Below are 16,288 nucleotides of genomic sequence, written 5' to 3'. Positions count from 1 at the left end.
TTGTTCCTGTTAGGGATAGTAAATTATATTTCAGTGTATCATAAGCAGAGCTGTGGATAGATCCTAACCCAAAGCCAACAGGAGTGGGGGCAGTTTTGCTGAGTTTAGTAAACATTTTCTGCAACATGAGAGTCAGAAGGAGGTAATGTGTTTGTTTACTTCATCAAATGAAAGCATTGTAGAAAATGTAATTTAAAAAGCAGTTGGACCTAGGCATGGGGGAAAAAACTTTCCAGAGCAGCACATGCAGGGGGGAAGATAGCAGAACCTTAATTTCTGTAGAATTTTAAGCTTTAGAGATGGAGCAGGTATAATAGCTGTAACTGACCTTATGAAGATCACAAGGGAGAATAGCAGTTACAGGCTGTGCAATCCTATTTTTGCTGACAGATAGCAATGACAAATGAAATGCTAAAGATTGTCAGAGGTGTATTCCAGTCTTAGGTTGACTAGGTTTTTTCTTCTTTTTCAGTAGTGATTGAGGATCCATCATTGAAATTGAAACAGCCTGAAGCAGAGCTCAGCCCAGTGCTAGTTTCACAATCAAACATAAACATTAATGTCAGCAAACAGGTACTTCATATTCATTCCTTTCAGAAATACAGTATTGTGTAAGAGTTTTAGCTTTGATGGCATGTACAGGTTGAATTACACCGTATCCAGAATTCCAAAATCCAAAATACTCCAGAATCCAAATTGTCCACATGGATAGTGAGATAGTGACATTTTTGCATTCTGATGATTCAGTGTATACAAACTTGGTTTCATTCACAAAATTATTTTAAAAATATTATGTATGACATTACCTTCAGGCTATGTGTATAAGGTGTATATGCCCCCATACAGACAGGCTAAAATAAAGCTGCTTCAGGTCACTTTGGAGGTATGGTGTTTAAATGATGCATGTCTCCTAAGAGGCCAGAAGCCATGCCAAATCCACACTCCAGTCCTAAGGAGTAGAGTGTGACTTTGGTGCAGCTTCCGGAATCTTAGGACACATGCATCATTTAAACAACATACCTCCAAAGTGACCCGAAGCAGCTTTATCTTGGCCTGTCTGTATGGGGCCTATGAAACATAAATTAATTTCATGTTGAGAATCGGGTCCCATCTCCAAGATATCTCATCATATATACACGAATATTAAAATCTGCAAAAATCAGAAATCTAAAACACTTCTGCTCTCAAGCATTTTGGATAAGGAAGACTCAGCCTGTGCTACTTTCCAGCTGTTCTGCCATACAAATACACTGTCAGAAAAACTATTGTAAAACTGTGTGGGGCTGAAATGTGTGATTTTACCTGTATCTGTTTTTATCCTGTAGACACCATGAGTCCCACTTTTGGGAGGAAAGTATGGTATACATGGATGGATTGATTGATTGATTGATAAAAGCTGGCTTGATTTGCTTGTTAATTTGATACAAGTTTGGAGGGCAGATCCACTGCATAATTAGATTGACTTTCTAGCTTGACTTATGAGCTCATATGTTTATTTTGCATCTGTGGCTAAGACCTAGTGCACATGAGGTATTTTGATATACACAAAGTAAGCTTGAGTCTGTAGGAAGTATTCAGTGTTTATACTATCTAAAGCAAATGTTGACCCTTCAATCCAACTGTACTGCCTACCATCTACAACCACCAAATTAATTTCACACAAAAAAGTGTGCAAGAGGTGTGTATTTGCCCTGCGCTTCAACCATATGAAGAAAAACTCTTTGTGCTTTGCCATTTAAGGAAGCCAAAGATGAGGAAGGTGTTGTGTTGTTAGCATCTGCTTTCAAGTCAATTCCAATCAAAGTTTATGCAGAGGAAGTTTGTCATTATCATCTTTTGCATACAGCCTACAGTACTTGGTGATCTCCCTTGCTAGTACTAACCAGGCCTGACACTTCTTAGTTTCCAGATCACTCCTCCATTATTCTTGTAACCAGCTAATAATCTGTCTCCCTATTGCTAGCCAGGGTCACTGTGGAGCCTTAGCAGAGAGAGGAAAAGCTGTAGAAAGGCATTCCACCATCATTCCCGATCCAACACAAGTGTGGCTTTGTGTAGCCTTCCTGTTATTTGTATTAGATTTTAATTGCTAGGAATTACTGTGGCAGCCAAATTTCAGTTGAAATATATACAGGATATAAATACACTAAACCTATAAATAATTTGCTCTTGCCACCACCCCAGGTGACAGAGGTGACACAGGTATAGCTCACTAGATATGTAAGGTAAAAACAATGCAGGTTTTTTTCTGGTGCTTCTGTTTTCTGAGATATAATGAAGCACAGTGTGCTGCTCAATATCCTCTTTAACAGCTTTTGTCTGTGCACACCTCATGGCTGGTGTATTAGAAAGATTACACAGAGTATAAGAAGATTAGCCTTGAGTTCTGTTCTGCTGACTGCTCTGCCTCCTGATAAACAGACACAGTCTTGTTCAGTGTCTCTGAGTGACTGTTTTTCAGTTTTAAAAGCAGAAGAAAACAAAGTCTTGGTAATTAAGGAAATTATGGTCTTGCAGATTATGATTAAACAAAGACACACTTAAGTATGGGCAGAGCCTTGCAAGCATAGTTTAACAAACAAATGTCACACAAGGAGGTTATTTCATAAATTGTAGGCTTTTTGCTAAGAGAGTAATTCTTTGATTTAAATATCTTCAAGGTTTTAGATGTGTAATCATATGGATTTTTCACTGCTGTCTTGTACTGCAGAGGGACAGTTTAGTTAGCAATACACGGCAGGCTCACCATGCAATTTAAAAACCGTTAGAATTAAAATTGATTATTTTAAAGCTGCCAAGTTGTGTGTTACCTTTTATTCAACAGGAGTGTAATAATGCAGCATTTCAACTGAACTTTTTAAAGATGGCTTGGTTTTACAAAATTTTGATTACACCTACAAGCCATTGCAAGACATTCCCCAAGGAATTTTGCATGATTTTCTGCCCTTTCACAAGCTTGCAAATTGCAAAATGTTGATATACCATTTTGGTAAGGACTCTTGGAATTGGCTCAACTGAATTTCAGTTTGGCACTTTAAAAATGCTTTTTTTTTCCAGAAAAGCAGTGTCTTATTTAAGTACCTACAGTACTCTGTCTTTTTCAGTAAGCTAATAGTGGCTTATAGGATTTTGAAGCAGAGTGTCTACAGATCTTCTGCCACAGAACTCTGCCTGCACATTCCCCTAAATTTCGATAAGCCCGAAAAATGTATTCATAGATAGATAGATAGATAGATAGATAGATAGATAGATAGATAGATAGAATAGATAAGCCAATACTCCCCTCCCCAGTGGGCCATTTATTACATAACTTTTCAATTCTGTAAAATGCACTTACAGAATCTTCATAAAAATGAAGTGTCTGGTGCACAAAACAAGCAAGTTCTGGAATCAAAACTGCTTTTATAAATCATTTCTTGCATTTTTCTTTCTTTAGGTGTGCAAATTCATTTGTACGTGGGAGGGGGAGGTTAGCTTACATTACCAGTGACTTGTTTTGATACCAATTGTAATTAGAATATTGGATTGTGATTTGGAAGGTCCAAATTCAACTCCCTGCTGAGCCAGGGAACTTAATGAGTGGTTTTGAGTCAGTAAGGGGTAGGCATGAGGATAAAATAGACAGAAGAGAACAGTGTGCAGTGCCTTTAGCTTGTTACGCTATTTTCTTTCTTTCTTTCTTTCTTTCTTTCTTTCTTTCTTTAATTTTTTGGTCTTTTAATTTTTTATTGTTTATTGTTTTAATATTACTAATATATCATGGTAGCATAACAGATATATTTTAAGATCAATTTTCAGTTTTGAATACTTGGGGGGAAATAAAGGACTGTTTGGCAATGTCGTCATGTTCAGAACAAGAAATCAATAACCACCTTCTTCATTTATGAAGGTTTTACCCCAATGCATTGGTTTATATTTCTTTTCCCAAACAGCATTATGAAATATCCTCAAATGAGGTTCATCAAAAGAGGCTGAAAATATTTAAAATTTCCAAAATTTGGACCCACTGAGTTTGCTTTGCCAGTATTTGCTCTCATGTGAGAACTTCACTGAAATCTTTGGTCACATATACTCGCCCTGTTATCTATAGATAGTATGTTTGAAACTATAGCATGAATGGCCTTATTATTCCAAAATATTCTGCTGCCTGAATGTGCTGGGCTGGAAACATCTAAGTTTGGCACTGCTGAGCAAAGTCCTTGACAAGCATGCTGGCACTGAAGGGAGCAATTAATTTTTAAATACACAGGCATTCCAGTTTCTTGAGTATCTGGAATGCAGGGAACAATAAAAGCTAAATCTCATTATTGAAGGATTTTTAAATTTTATGTTGTAAGATAGTTACATGTTCTAAGAATGTCTTATGCAGAGCAATAGGTGTGGAAAGTAGCTTAACAGTATGATTAACATCTGCAAAACACACAAACACTTAGCTGGAAAAGCACAACAAAAACCTCTTAAAATATAGTTCTTTGGGGCCAAGACAATTCTGGGTCTTACTTTGACTCTGGAACCATTTGTGGTTGAGTTCACTTGCAAGTGCATTCAACAGGAAGATTTTATTCTGTTAAAATCCAACTCCTGGGTGGTTAAATACAATAAAAGACAAGTGAAATAATCTGGACTTGTTTCAACAATCTTTTAGTCTGGAAAACACTATAATTGTGGTGGTGATTGACCAGAGAGGGAAAAGGGTATTAACATATACTCACACACATGCACGCACACACACACAGTTTGAATCTCAGCAGAGTAGAAAGAGATGCTGAAGAGAGAAAGACATTGAGAAGTTGGTAGCTAATGGGGGGAAGATTTAATGAGTAGGTAAAACAGACATCTGCTAAAATTGTTTACAAAGTTGAGAGTGTTCCCCCAGCATGCTGCAATGGTGATTATTCCATTTAGTAGCTTCCTAATGGAATATGGAAAGTGACCCGCGCTGCTTCTGCTTATAGGAGAAGGTGAGGTGCAAGTGTCACCTGTGGTGGTTGGGAGTTACTCTTGGTCAAGTCTAGCCTGAACAAGCAACAAGATTATTTTAGGTATGGCTGTGAAACAGCATGGGTTCAAAGATTTCTTGGAGTTTTGTAGACTGTGGTTATTTGACTGAATGCATTCCTTTGTCATCTGAGAGCTTCCCCTTCCTTTTTTTTTTCACCCCTAAGAGCCATAATTTCTTCAAGACAATTATGGTGGAACTACTTGAAACTGCAAAATACTTTAGGTAGCTAATAGTCCCCTCTGGAACTGGGACAAACAGCAGGGAATTATCAGGGAAAGAGAAAAAGTAATTACCCAGTAAAACTACTGTTTCCTGTCACCCAAGATAAGTAGTAGGTTTACTGTGAGAGGCATTCACATTACTGGATTAGCTATGCTACATGTTGGCAAACATCCAGACAGAAATCCCACATAAGAAACTTCAAAATAGCTGCACTAAAGGCTAAATCAGGCAAGCAAGTCTTCCTAAAATATACATTCACCGCTTTGACTGTAAAGCAGGAGTGTGAGTTAGACCAGGTAGGCATGGTATGGAGTGAAACACACCCTACACATAACCTTCTCACTTTCTACAACCCAGCCTGGTTCTGAAACCGGAAGTGAGCTTGTTGTTGGCAAAAGCTAATTATGACAGCAGATGCAGCAAGGAGCAAGCTTTGCTCCAGCTCTTAAGTAATAGACTGTCCTGTCTCTCCTTTTTTAAAATTTGCGCTCACTGGTTCAACTGTGTATGCATGCCCTTGATTCTATAGTAAGGACCCTTTATACCTTCGTGTGTTTACACCTTGGATCTAGGCAGTTTGAAGGTAAATGGCTCCCTTTACGACCCCATTAGAGGTCTAAGCTCATCCGGAGAGACCCTTCTCTCTGTCCCACCACAACCTGACGCTGGTTTGATGGAAACAACAGAGAGGGCTTTCTCCATGGCTGCTCCCAGACTTTGGAACCTCCTCCCTGGAGAGACTGGAATGGCCCCATCCTTGCATGCCTTCTGCTGGCAAGTTAAAAACTTACAGCATCGGGATTTTAGAAACATTATGCATTATTTAATTACTTTTAATAACTTACTTTTATACTTTTGTTGATGTTTTTGTATAGTTTTCAATCTGTATTTTAAAATACGTTCTGTTTCAATCATTATTGGAATAAAGGTGGGATATAAATGAAAATAAGGAGAAGCAGCATCAGCAACAACAACGGCACATATTCTGAACACACTGCACATCTTTGATTGCACGTGCTGTTCTCCAACACATTATTAGATGCTGCAGATTGAGTTGAAAATTGCACTAATTACAGTTTCCAGTTTTGAATTCCCTTTTCTGTGTCCTCTCTGGTGTGCTAATTGATTAGTAAATCTATGCAGATTCTTTCCAGAGAAGTGCTGCTAATTAATGGGACTCTGTGCCTTCTTAGGAGGAAGTGGTGAAGCTGACAGAGAAATGTCTCAACAATGCAATTGAAAGCCCCGTGAGCAACTCAGTGCGTCTGCCTCCAGACATCAAGAGCAACATTCTAAAGGCCCAGGCAGAAGCAGCCCACAAGGTAATGTGCTGCAGCCCAGGTGCTTTATCTTTGCGAACAGTGAAAACAGAAAGTCAAAGTGCATTTTGGGCAGCATGTTCTCTGACTGTCTTAAATTTTGCTAGTATTCCTTCTTCCTGATCTGTAGGGGGTTTTGTGGCTCATATTTTTAGAAAGCTCTGACAGTCCTGTGTTGAAAACAATGGCAACTCACATGGTCTCTGGAAGAAGAGAGCAAGATGGCACAACTGTCTTACCTGCGTATGTTTTCTTTTGGCTGGGAAAATGCTTGTGCTAATTGCTGTGGAATACATGATTTTTTCATGAACATTATGACTACAGTTAATGCTGTTTATTTGCTGCAGTTAAACATGGAATCACATTATTCCAATTTTCTGTTCCTTCAACATATTTGAACCTTATATGGCACTGATTCCACCATGTAATAGGTTCCTGTATCCTGTTAGTTTGATTGGCTGAATTATAGTTGTGTCTATCTTATATATCACTGGCTGAACAAATTTCCCCCTTCCCCTTGTAGCCCCCTCCTGAGAAAATGTAAGGGGAATGGGGAAAGTTGAGAAAAAAGATATGCACTTGAATAATGTTAACGTTCATCCATGGCTGTTCATTAAATTACTCTCTGGAAACTGCATTGCATTTTTTTAATGTATTTGTTTATTTATTGACTAACATACATGGAGCACCTTTCATCTATCAGGCCCTCAAGGGTAGAGTACAAAATGAACATTAAAAAATGTAAACAAGAACTAGGGTTGTTATTATTATTATTATTAACCTTTATTTATAAAGCGCTGTAAATTTACACAGCGCTGTACATACAATCTTTTTAATTGGACGGTTCCCTGCCCTCAGGCTTACAATCTAAAAAGACATGACACAAAAGGAGAAGCGAGTGGTGGAGGGGAAGGGGATGAGGTCCAGCAGTTCCTCTCTACCTCCAAGGCCTGGACCAAGGCAGGTGGACTGGAGGGAGGGCTTGGCTTCATAATGGATGGTTAATCTTCTTCCAGGGAGGCCTGTTGGAGTTAGCCTGCCTCACTAGTAATAATAATACATATAAAATACATAGCAATACAGGAAATGATTCAATAAAACAGGCAACAAAAGAACATCAAATAGCAAGTGACAGTTATAACAAAACTTCAAATGGAAGAAACTACTTGTGTTTTTTATTAACTTTCTAAGAACTATAAAAATCTGAGCAGGCCAAAGCGTCTTTAAAAAAAGCTTTACAAAGTCCAGCCTATCCTTGTTTTTAAATCTTGAATGACTAGGAATACATACTTGGAACTGTTCTGGTTTACTCGCACAATATAGAAACAACAAATTTCTTCAGAATGCACCTTATGCATTTATTTCTTTATTGAGGCTAAGAAGGCTACAAGAAAAGGTGGTGTGGGTTTTTGTTATCTCAGCATCTATTACAATCCTCCCTGCAGGCTGTAGACAAGTACTAAACTCCTTTTAATTCTTCAGAGCATATGTAAATAGTTACTGGTTGTCTCAGTCTGTTTTCAATCCAGCTATTTTTATCCTGTTTGTTTTTTTAAAGCCTGTCTTCATTCTTTTATTGTGGCGATAAATATTCTGTTTATTTCACTTTCGTAGTGCAACCAAACATTGTACAGTGGAAAGACATTTAAAGGCATTTTAAATTTAAATGAAATTTAAAATTCATAGATATAAATTCTTTGCCTTGTAAAATGAGACCAGTCTGTTCCAAGTCTGTGATACTTAAAACACTGCATGCCTCTTCCTTCAAAAACCTAGAATCAGGCATGTTCTTGACCTTCTGGAAATGACACTTCTTGTTTTTCATGAGACTATAAAACTGTAATACTAAAACTTCTGAAGCATCATTATCCCTATTTTCTCTCAGATCACAAGGGAGGATGGCATGTTTGTCCCCAAGAACACAAATATCCAGGATGCTGCTACCAGGTAGGGGCATTGAAACTTAAGTGGTCTCTGCTAAATACAGTGCGCCCGCACCATACGCGGGCGCTCCATACGCGGACTTGAGCGTATGCGCTGAAGCCGCGGCGCGCGCGCAGGGCGGAAAGGGCGGCGCGTCCCATTCAATTGAATGGGCGATGGGCGCGCGCGCCCGTTGTGCCCCGCCCGCACCGCCGCGCACAAGCCCCATTGTTTCCAATGGGGCTCGAGCATAGGCGGAATTCGCCTTACGCGGAGGGATCCGGAACGGATCCCCCGCGTAAGGCGAGGATGGACTGTAATTGTAGTGTGAATAGGTTTCTTTGCTCACTCTGTGAATCATAAAAACATATGGAAAAGCTTCTTGCAAAATTGAAATTGGCTTGCACCTTTGAAAGACAATCGCTGCACCTGTCATGATTAGGTTTGTGATTTGGTTTTGGCCCATTTGTTAACCCCAAAGAAAAGATTGTGTTTACATATTGCTGGACTAGTAACCTTAGGAGAGGTGAGGATCACCACCTGGCCTGCAGGACAACTGGATGTGAACAGATTACTCACACATTCATGCAAGCAGCAGGGAAGTGGAATTCCCATGGATTAATGTCACTTCTTGGGTACCCTTTTGAGAGGAACAGCAAAGGAATTAGTTTCAGTGCACTTGTGTGTGATGTAAATGTTCTGGCAATAACTGAGGCTATTAGCTACTGGCTGCCTACAGGCTAATGATCTGTAATTAATTATATTTGCTAAATTTATACTAAGCACATAAGAGATAAAGATGGTGTTGTTCAGTTCAGTTATTATACACAGCTTCTATGTAGAATTCAGTATTCCGGGAATTTGGCATTTGTGGCTGTCAATATAGGCTTGAATGCATGTACATTATATATGCATATGTGCCATCGTGTGTGCATATGGCATTTTTATGCCAGCCTGCATAGTATTAAGTTAGAATGTTGTCAGCAATGAGCAGTAGGTCTCCAGCATCTCAACCAGAGGCATTTCACATCACCTGCTATCTGATCCTTCTAACAGTAGCTGCCAGGGATTGATCGAGAAATTATCAACAAGCACAATCATGTGCTCCACTGTCTCCCAGATGTCAGGACATGGAGTATGTACACATGACTGTTCATAGCATATGGTAGATTAGGACACCATCCTGACCAAAAGACACCAATCAATTTCATACCAATAGGAAATCTGCACCTGGATCTCCAAGATCCTAATACTCCTGACCATAGAATTTGGATTATCTCAAGCAGCCACCTGCTCATACAGTTCTGGCCATATTGCTGGAAGTTATTTGTGCAAAATGAGTGCCAGGCAGTTAGACCTACAATGATGACATGAGGGAAGTTCTCTGGGGAACAGTTGGAAAAACTACTGATACATAAACTTTTGAATCTGCTTTGTTCAGGAGCATTCTTCTGTCAGGAAAACTTCAGAACAGCCCACTGCGACCCCACAGCCCAGTGTTTCCGGAGTCAAGAGAGGGAATGAAAGTGATCCCAGTCTCAAATGCCTTTGTGCCGTAAGTCCTCTGGGAAGGGCATATGCCTAGGACAAAGAAACAGCATGGAAATTGCATAGGGATTAAATAGCCTAGGAAAGAGGCAAGCAGCTGAGCCCTTAACTCAGTTAATCCTAGCAATTTGCAGCCAGGTTAGTCATTTTGCTCATCAACCAGAAATCCAAGAACAATTTGCATGATTTATCAATAATCTAAACAAGCAGTACTAGAAGAAAAGAACCCAGTATCTCAGCTCAAGTGGTTGGAATTTATTTTGGGCAACTTCATGGAATGTACACTACTGTATTCTTCTCGTCTTATCAAAGTGTTGCCATCCTATTAAGATCATGAAATTGATAAGTGGAAAATATTTTTGGAAAACCTTAGAAATCCAGTTATTCCTTTGACGTTAGGGCCTTTTCTGTTGAACCCAGAATTTGAAGGAGCCTTGAAAATACGTGCTTGGCATCATTGTAGCTTGTTTTTAGATGACCAGTGAAGTTGGTTTTGTTTTAGTTGAACTTTTCTAAGTATGGGTTACATTGCATTTGTTGTTTTTAAGATTTGATTGTAATGCTAGATTATCTGAGGGGCAAAACAGACTGGCATAAAAAAAAGGCTTCCAGGTGATTTTGGGACATAGTGTACAGGCGATGCATGCCCCCAAGACTCCTGGAAGCTGGCTTCAAGTTGGACAGCCACCCATACGTGGGCCGGCTTCCGGGTGCTCCGGCAGCACAGCATTTACATACCGCACACCACCGGAGTGCCTTAAATTTGGCTTCCGGCTATGGTGGGGTGGAAGAACCGGCTTTTTGCTGGAGCAAAAAGGAGCGGTTGTTCGCTACTCCTTTTCGGCAGGCAAAAAAGTGGTTTGGATCTGCTGCATACTGTTGCCACAGCCCCAATCTGGCTTTGTCAGATGTGGCTTGAAACTGCCCCTTTGTGGCGGTCTGTTTCGCCCCTGAGTTGAAGGGATATTTATAATCCATATTTACTGCACTGTTAGTGGAAAGGTAGCAAAAATTCTTAGAAATATTTAAGGTTCTTAAGAGAATCATTGTTAATTCAACTGTATACACTTCTTCCTCCACATTTGCTGGGGTTAGGGGCACAGAACCCTTGTGAAAGTGGAGAAACCACAAATAACAAAAATACTATGTTTTTACTTGAGAGAACACCTCTCTAGGAATTTCTAGGTCCTCCAGTGCTCTGTGGTCAACATCTGACAGATATTGACCATAGAATTCTGCTGGAGGAACTACAAATGCCTAGTGGAGTGTTCTGTCTAGGAATCTCTAGGTCCTTCAGTGCAACTTTTGGTTAAAGTTGACCATAGAGTTGTGCTGGAAGACCTAGATATTCCTGGAGAGAACATATTAATCAAATCCACAAAAGTCAAATCTGCAAATATGGAGGGATGAATAGTAGTTAATGAAGATAAAGAATTACACTGGCATGATAAAGTACATTAGAATTGCTTCATTCTAACTGCTTCACTACTGACTTCCATAGAAACAAATCTGCTAATGACAGTTCTTTGTGTCATTACTAATTGAGTTCTCTTGTAAATTCACTTGAATGCTCTTACTGGCTTTTGATGTGAATTAAAAAAACCAACTCTGCTTGGTCTCCTCATTTGCTTTTGTTGTTTTTGGTTCTATACCAGTGAATGCTTAATCTAATAATTTGATTTTTGCTGAGTTAGGAAACTGCAGAGGGCATTCCTTTCCCCCCCCCCCCCCAGCCCTCCACTGAAATATCTATTTTCAGCTATTAACCTTCTGCTCCTCCTCCGAAAGAAAAAAGAAATAAATGTCATATCTGGCAGGACTAGAATCACAAATCATCTCCTCTTAAGGAATAAAAAGGTGAAATGAGAAGTGTAGATATACAATTCTTCATTAAGGGATGTATAGGAAACCAAGAAGATTATCTGCCTTCTCCTTGTATCTGTTAAAGGCATCTGTGAGAGCTTTGTTACTGCATAAACTAGTTCCCTTGCCCCAGAGTGCATGTTAGCCTGTGCCAGAGACGGGACAAAGCTTTTGGCATGCTCTGATCTGACTGTTGAAAGCACAGAAGTCACTTGGGGCCATGGATTTCTGCAAAGGAGTGTGAGCTGAAAAAGGAGTGTGAACTGAATAGTGACACTGAATAGTGACTTTGTGAGGCCTGCTGCCTACAACACAAAGCCTTTCTGTCACCTTAGGTTCAGGTGGTTTGCTGGAGGCAAGCAGGATCTGAAATACTATAAATTTCATGATAACAACTTCAAGATTTTTTTGTGCTCCCAGGCATTAGTATTCTCTTTGTGCCATAAGCTAAAAGGTTATAAAAAGTAACTGGTTATTGCACACATGCTCTGCATTGTGGACATGTTTTTGCTCTTCCAGGAGTGAGCTAAGTGCAGATAATGCTGCCGCCAGCCCTGAAGATTCTCGGACTCCTCATAATCCGGCTCCTGCAGAGGAGGCTGCTGTTGTAAAGGTAGGTCACTTGTTTGTGTAGAGAAGCTGTGTGTGTGTGTGTGTGTGTGTGTGTGTGTGTGTGTGTGTGTGTGTACAGCTAGCGGCTGCGTGTAAAACACTTTTTGTTATTTTAAACACACACTGGAGCATTCCTTTTTCAGCTGCATTGCTTCCACATTATGCTTTCTCCTTTAGCACCAGACATACTAAACATGGGGTAGAGAAATATCAGCATGGGATACAGCCCTATCATGTCTTTGTGTCTAGTTGAAAACCTTCTCTTCACCCCTGTTGTGGCAATTAGACACGATTAGCAGGGAGAGCTTTTAATTGTATAAGTTGATCCCCCCGCCAACCAAGGCCTATTTGCTGTATGGAGTGGGGGACTTTTATTCAAGAGAGAAGTGGGGGAGAGAAGGAGTGGGATAGGGATGAGAATGAGTAGAAGAGAGACTGGAGAAGTGAGAGGTGAGGAGAGTAGATATGAAAAAAGGATGGGAAAAAGAAAATGAGTGGCCTGTTGACAGTTCTGGCCACAGCCATGCTAAATATGTGCTTCCCCCACATTTTATCTTAGGGATATAAGGTTATCAACATAAAATGTACTCCACTCTTATTTTAAACCACAGTTAAGCTTTAAGCCTCTTCTAAACAGCATTTTGTGTATGTCAGAGCTGGGACAAATTGGTATTTAAGAATGGTATTCTAACTGAACAAGTCAGCTTCAAGCCTTGGCGAGCACACAAGCCCAAGTGGACATTAACACCCAATATGTGGCTTAACATTACATGCAAGCTGGGCCACTGTTGTTGTTGTTGTTAAATGTATTTATTTATTTATTTATTTATTTATTTATTTATTTATTTATATCCTGCCTTTCTCCTGATATAGGGACTTACGGTGGCTAACAACACATTTTAAAAAATACAAAGTAAAAACAATACAAATGTGTTACAGTATAAATATAAAGTTTTAAAAAACACTTAAATTATTTCTAAAGTTATAAACATTAAACATTTACAATATTTAAAACATATTAAAAACTCTATAAAAACCATATTTAAAGACCCCCCCTCCTTAAATTCTGTGGGAAAAATACACTAAAATGTCTGTATAATTTCTACAATGAGGCTATTTGTATTTTTTATCCCCCCAATGTATATCTTTTATTTATTTTATAAATTTATATCTTATCTTTCTCCTGATGGGGGATCAAGGCAGCTTACAACAAGGCTGAAATAAGATTAAGAGCTAAAAACCTAATTATAAAAATGATGGCGGTGGTGGTTGTGTGCCTTCAAATCTGACTCATGCAGACCCTAAGGTGAACCCATCATGGGATTTTCTGGGCAAGATTTGTTCAGAGGACATTCTCCCTTGCCTTCCTCTGAAGCTGAGAGACTGTGACTTGTGCAGGATCATAGAATCATAGAATCGTAGAGTTGGAAGAGACCACTAGGGCCATCCAGTCCAACCCCCTGCCATGCAGGAAATCCAAATCAAAGCATCCCTGACAGATGGCCATCCAGCCTCTGTTTAAAGACCTCCAAGGAAGGAGACTCTATCACCTTCCGAGGAAGTGCATTCCACTGCCGAACAGCCCTTACTGTCAGGAAGTTCCTCCTAATGTTCAGGTGGAATCTCTTTTCCTGTAGCTTGCATCCATTGTTCCGGGTCCTGTTCTCTGGAGCAGCAGAAAACAAGCTTGCTCCCTCCTCAATATGACATCCTTTCAAATATTTAAACAGGGCTATCATATCACCTCTTAACCTTCTTTTCTCCAGGCTAAACATCCCCAGCTCCCTAAGTCGTTCCTCATAGGGCATGGTCTCCAGACCCTTCACCATTTTTGTCGCCCTCCTTTGGACACGCTCCAGTTTCTCAATGTCCTTTTTGAATTGTGGCGCCCAGAACTGGACACAATATTCTAGGTGGGGCCTGACCAAAGCAGAATACAGTGGCACTATTACTTCTCTTGATCTAGACACTATACTTCTATTGATGCAGCCTAAAATAGCATTGGCCTTTTTAGCTGCCGCATCACACTGTTCACTCATGTTCAACTTGGAGTCTACTTGGACTCCTAGATCCCTTTCACGTGTAGTTTCATTCAGCCAGGTGTCACCCATCCTATATCTGTGCATTTTATTTTTCCGCCCTAAGTGCAATACCTTACATTTCTCTGTGTTGAATTTCATTTTGTTAGCTTTGGCCCAGCTTTCTAGTCTATTCAGGTCATTTTGAATCTTGATCCTGTCCTCTGGGGTATTAGCTATTCCCCCTAATTTGGTGTCATCTGCAAATTTGATAAGTATGCTCCCAATTCTGTCATCCAGGTCATTGATAAAGATGTTGAATAGCACTGGGCCCAGGACAGAGCCCTGTGGGACCCCACTGGTCACTTCTCTCCAGGATGAAAAGGAGCCATTGTTGAGCACCCTTTGGGTTCGGCCGGTCAACCAATTACAGATCCATTTAACAGTTCCTTTGTCTAGCCCACATTTTACAAGCTTGTTTGCAAGAATGTCATGGGAAACCTTGTCAAAGGCCTTACTGAAATCAAGATATACTATATCCACAGCATTCCCTTCATCTACCAAGCTGGTAATTTTGTCAAAGAAAGAGATTAGATTTGTCTGGCATGACTTGTTTCTCTGAAACCCATGTTGACTTTTTGTGATTATGGCATTGCCTTCTAGATGTTCACAAACTCTCTGTTTAATGATCTGCTCCAGAATCTTTCCTAGAACTGATGTCAGACTAACTGGACGATAATTGTTGGTATCCTCTTTTTTCCCCTTTTTGAAGATGGGGACAACGTTTGCCCTCCTCCAGTCTGCTGGGATCTCTCCTGTTCTCCAGGAGTTTTCAAATATGATTGCCAATGGCTCCGATATTACTTTTGCCAGTTCTTTTAATACCCTTGGATGGAGTTCATCTGGTCCCGGAGACTTAAATTCATTTAGATTAACAAGGTGTTCCTCTACTATCTCTTTACTTATTCTGTGCTGAAATTCCCCTATTCTGTCCTCTGCTCCATTATCCTCAGGTTGAGCACCCTTTGCCTTTTCTGAGAAGACTGAGGCAAAGAAGGTGTTGAGTAATTCTGCCTTTTCTCTATCTCCTGTTAGCATTTTGCCATCTTCTCCACGCAGTGGCCCTACCGTTTCCTTCTTCTTCCTCTTGCTGCGGACATATCCAAAAAAGCCCTTTTTATTGTTCTTAACCTCTTTAGCAAGCCTGAGTTCATTCTGCGCTTTAGCTTTTCTGACTTTACCCCTACACATACCTGCTATTTCTTTGAATTCCTTTTTCGTGATTTCCCCCTTTTTCCATTTCTTATACATGTTCCGTTTCAAACTTAGCTCGGTTGAAAGTTCCTTAGTCATCCATCCTGGTTTCTTGAGACACCTCCCGTTTTTCTTTCTCACTGGAACTGTTTGAAATTGTGCCTTCAGTATCTCCCTTTTGAGAAAGTCCCATCCGTCCTGAACTCCTTTATCTTTTAGTATTTCTGACCATGGAATCGCCCTCAATACTTTTCTAAGTTTACTGAAATCCGCTCTCCTAAAGTCTAGGATGCGTGTCTGACTCTGCCTGGCTTCTCCTCTCCATTGTATAACAAACTCCAGGAGAACATGGTCGCTTCCACCTAAGGATCCCACCACATGCACCCCATCAACCAAGTCATCCTTGTTGGTTAGGATCAGATCTAAAATAGCTGACCACCTTGTTGCCTCTTCCACCTTTTGGACCATGAAATTGTCTTCCAGGCAAGTGAGGAATTTGCTAGACCTTGAGGATTTTGCTGAGTTTG

General features: G+C 40.1%; 1 protein-coding gene across 5 annotated transcripts in view; it reads left to right on the top strand.

The window, feature by feature from the left end:
* EPB41L5 (erythrocyte membrane protein band 4.1 like 5) overlaps positions 1 to 16,288 on the top strand; it is a 96,793-nt gene that overhangs the window by 69,966 nt on the left and 10,539 nt on the right. For all 5 annotated transcript variants that reach the window (XR_016280885.1, XM_089520301.1, XM_089520299.1 and 2 more), the window contains 5 exons: positions 473 to 573; positions 6,418 to 6,546; positions 8,429 to 8,490; positions 9,908 to 10,021; positions 12,397 to 12,490. Coding sequence is in view for 4 of the 5 variants with exons in the window: in XM_089520301.1 (XP_089376427.1) it covers positions 473 to 573; positions 6,418 to 6,546; positions 8,429 to 8,490; positions 9,908 to 10,021; positions 12,397 to 12,490 (500 nt within the window). In the remaining variant the exon portion in view is untranslated. The remainder of the gene's footprint in view (positions 1 to 472; positions 574 to 6,417; positions 6,547 to 8,428; positions 8,491 to 9,907; positions 10,022 to 12,396; positions 12,491 to 16,288) is intronic.

The sequence above is a fragment of the Sceloporus occidentalis genome, unplaced genomic scaffold (assembly GCF_023333645.1).
Source record: "Sceloporus occidentalis isolate IW3139 unplaced genomic scaffold, rSceOcc1.0.p SCAF_4, whole genome shotgun sequence".
Taxonomy (NCBI): Eukaryota; Metazoa; Chordata; class Lepidosauria; order Squamata; family Phrynosomatidae; genus Sceloporus; species Sceloporus occidentalis.
The sequence above is the reverse complement of the archived record's forward strand: the minus strand, read 5'-3'. Positions and strand labels throughout refer to the sequence as shown.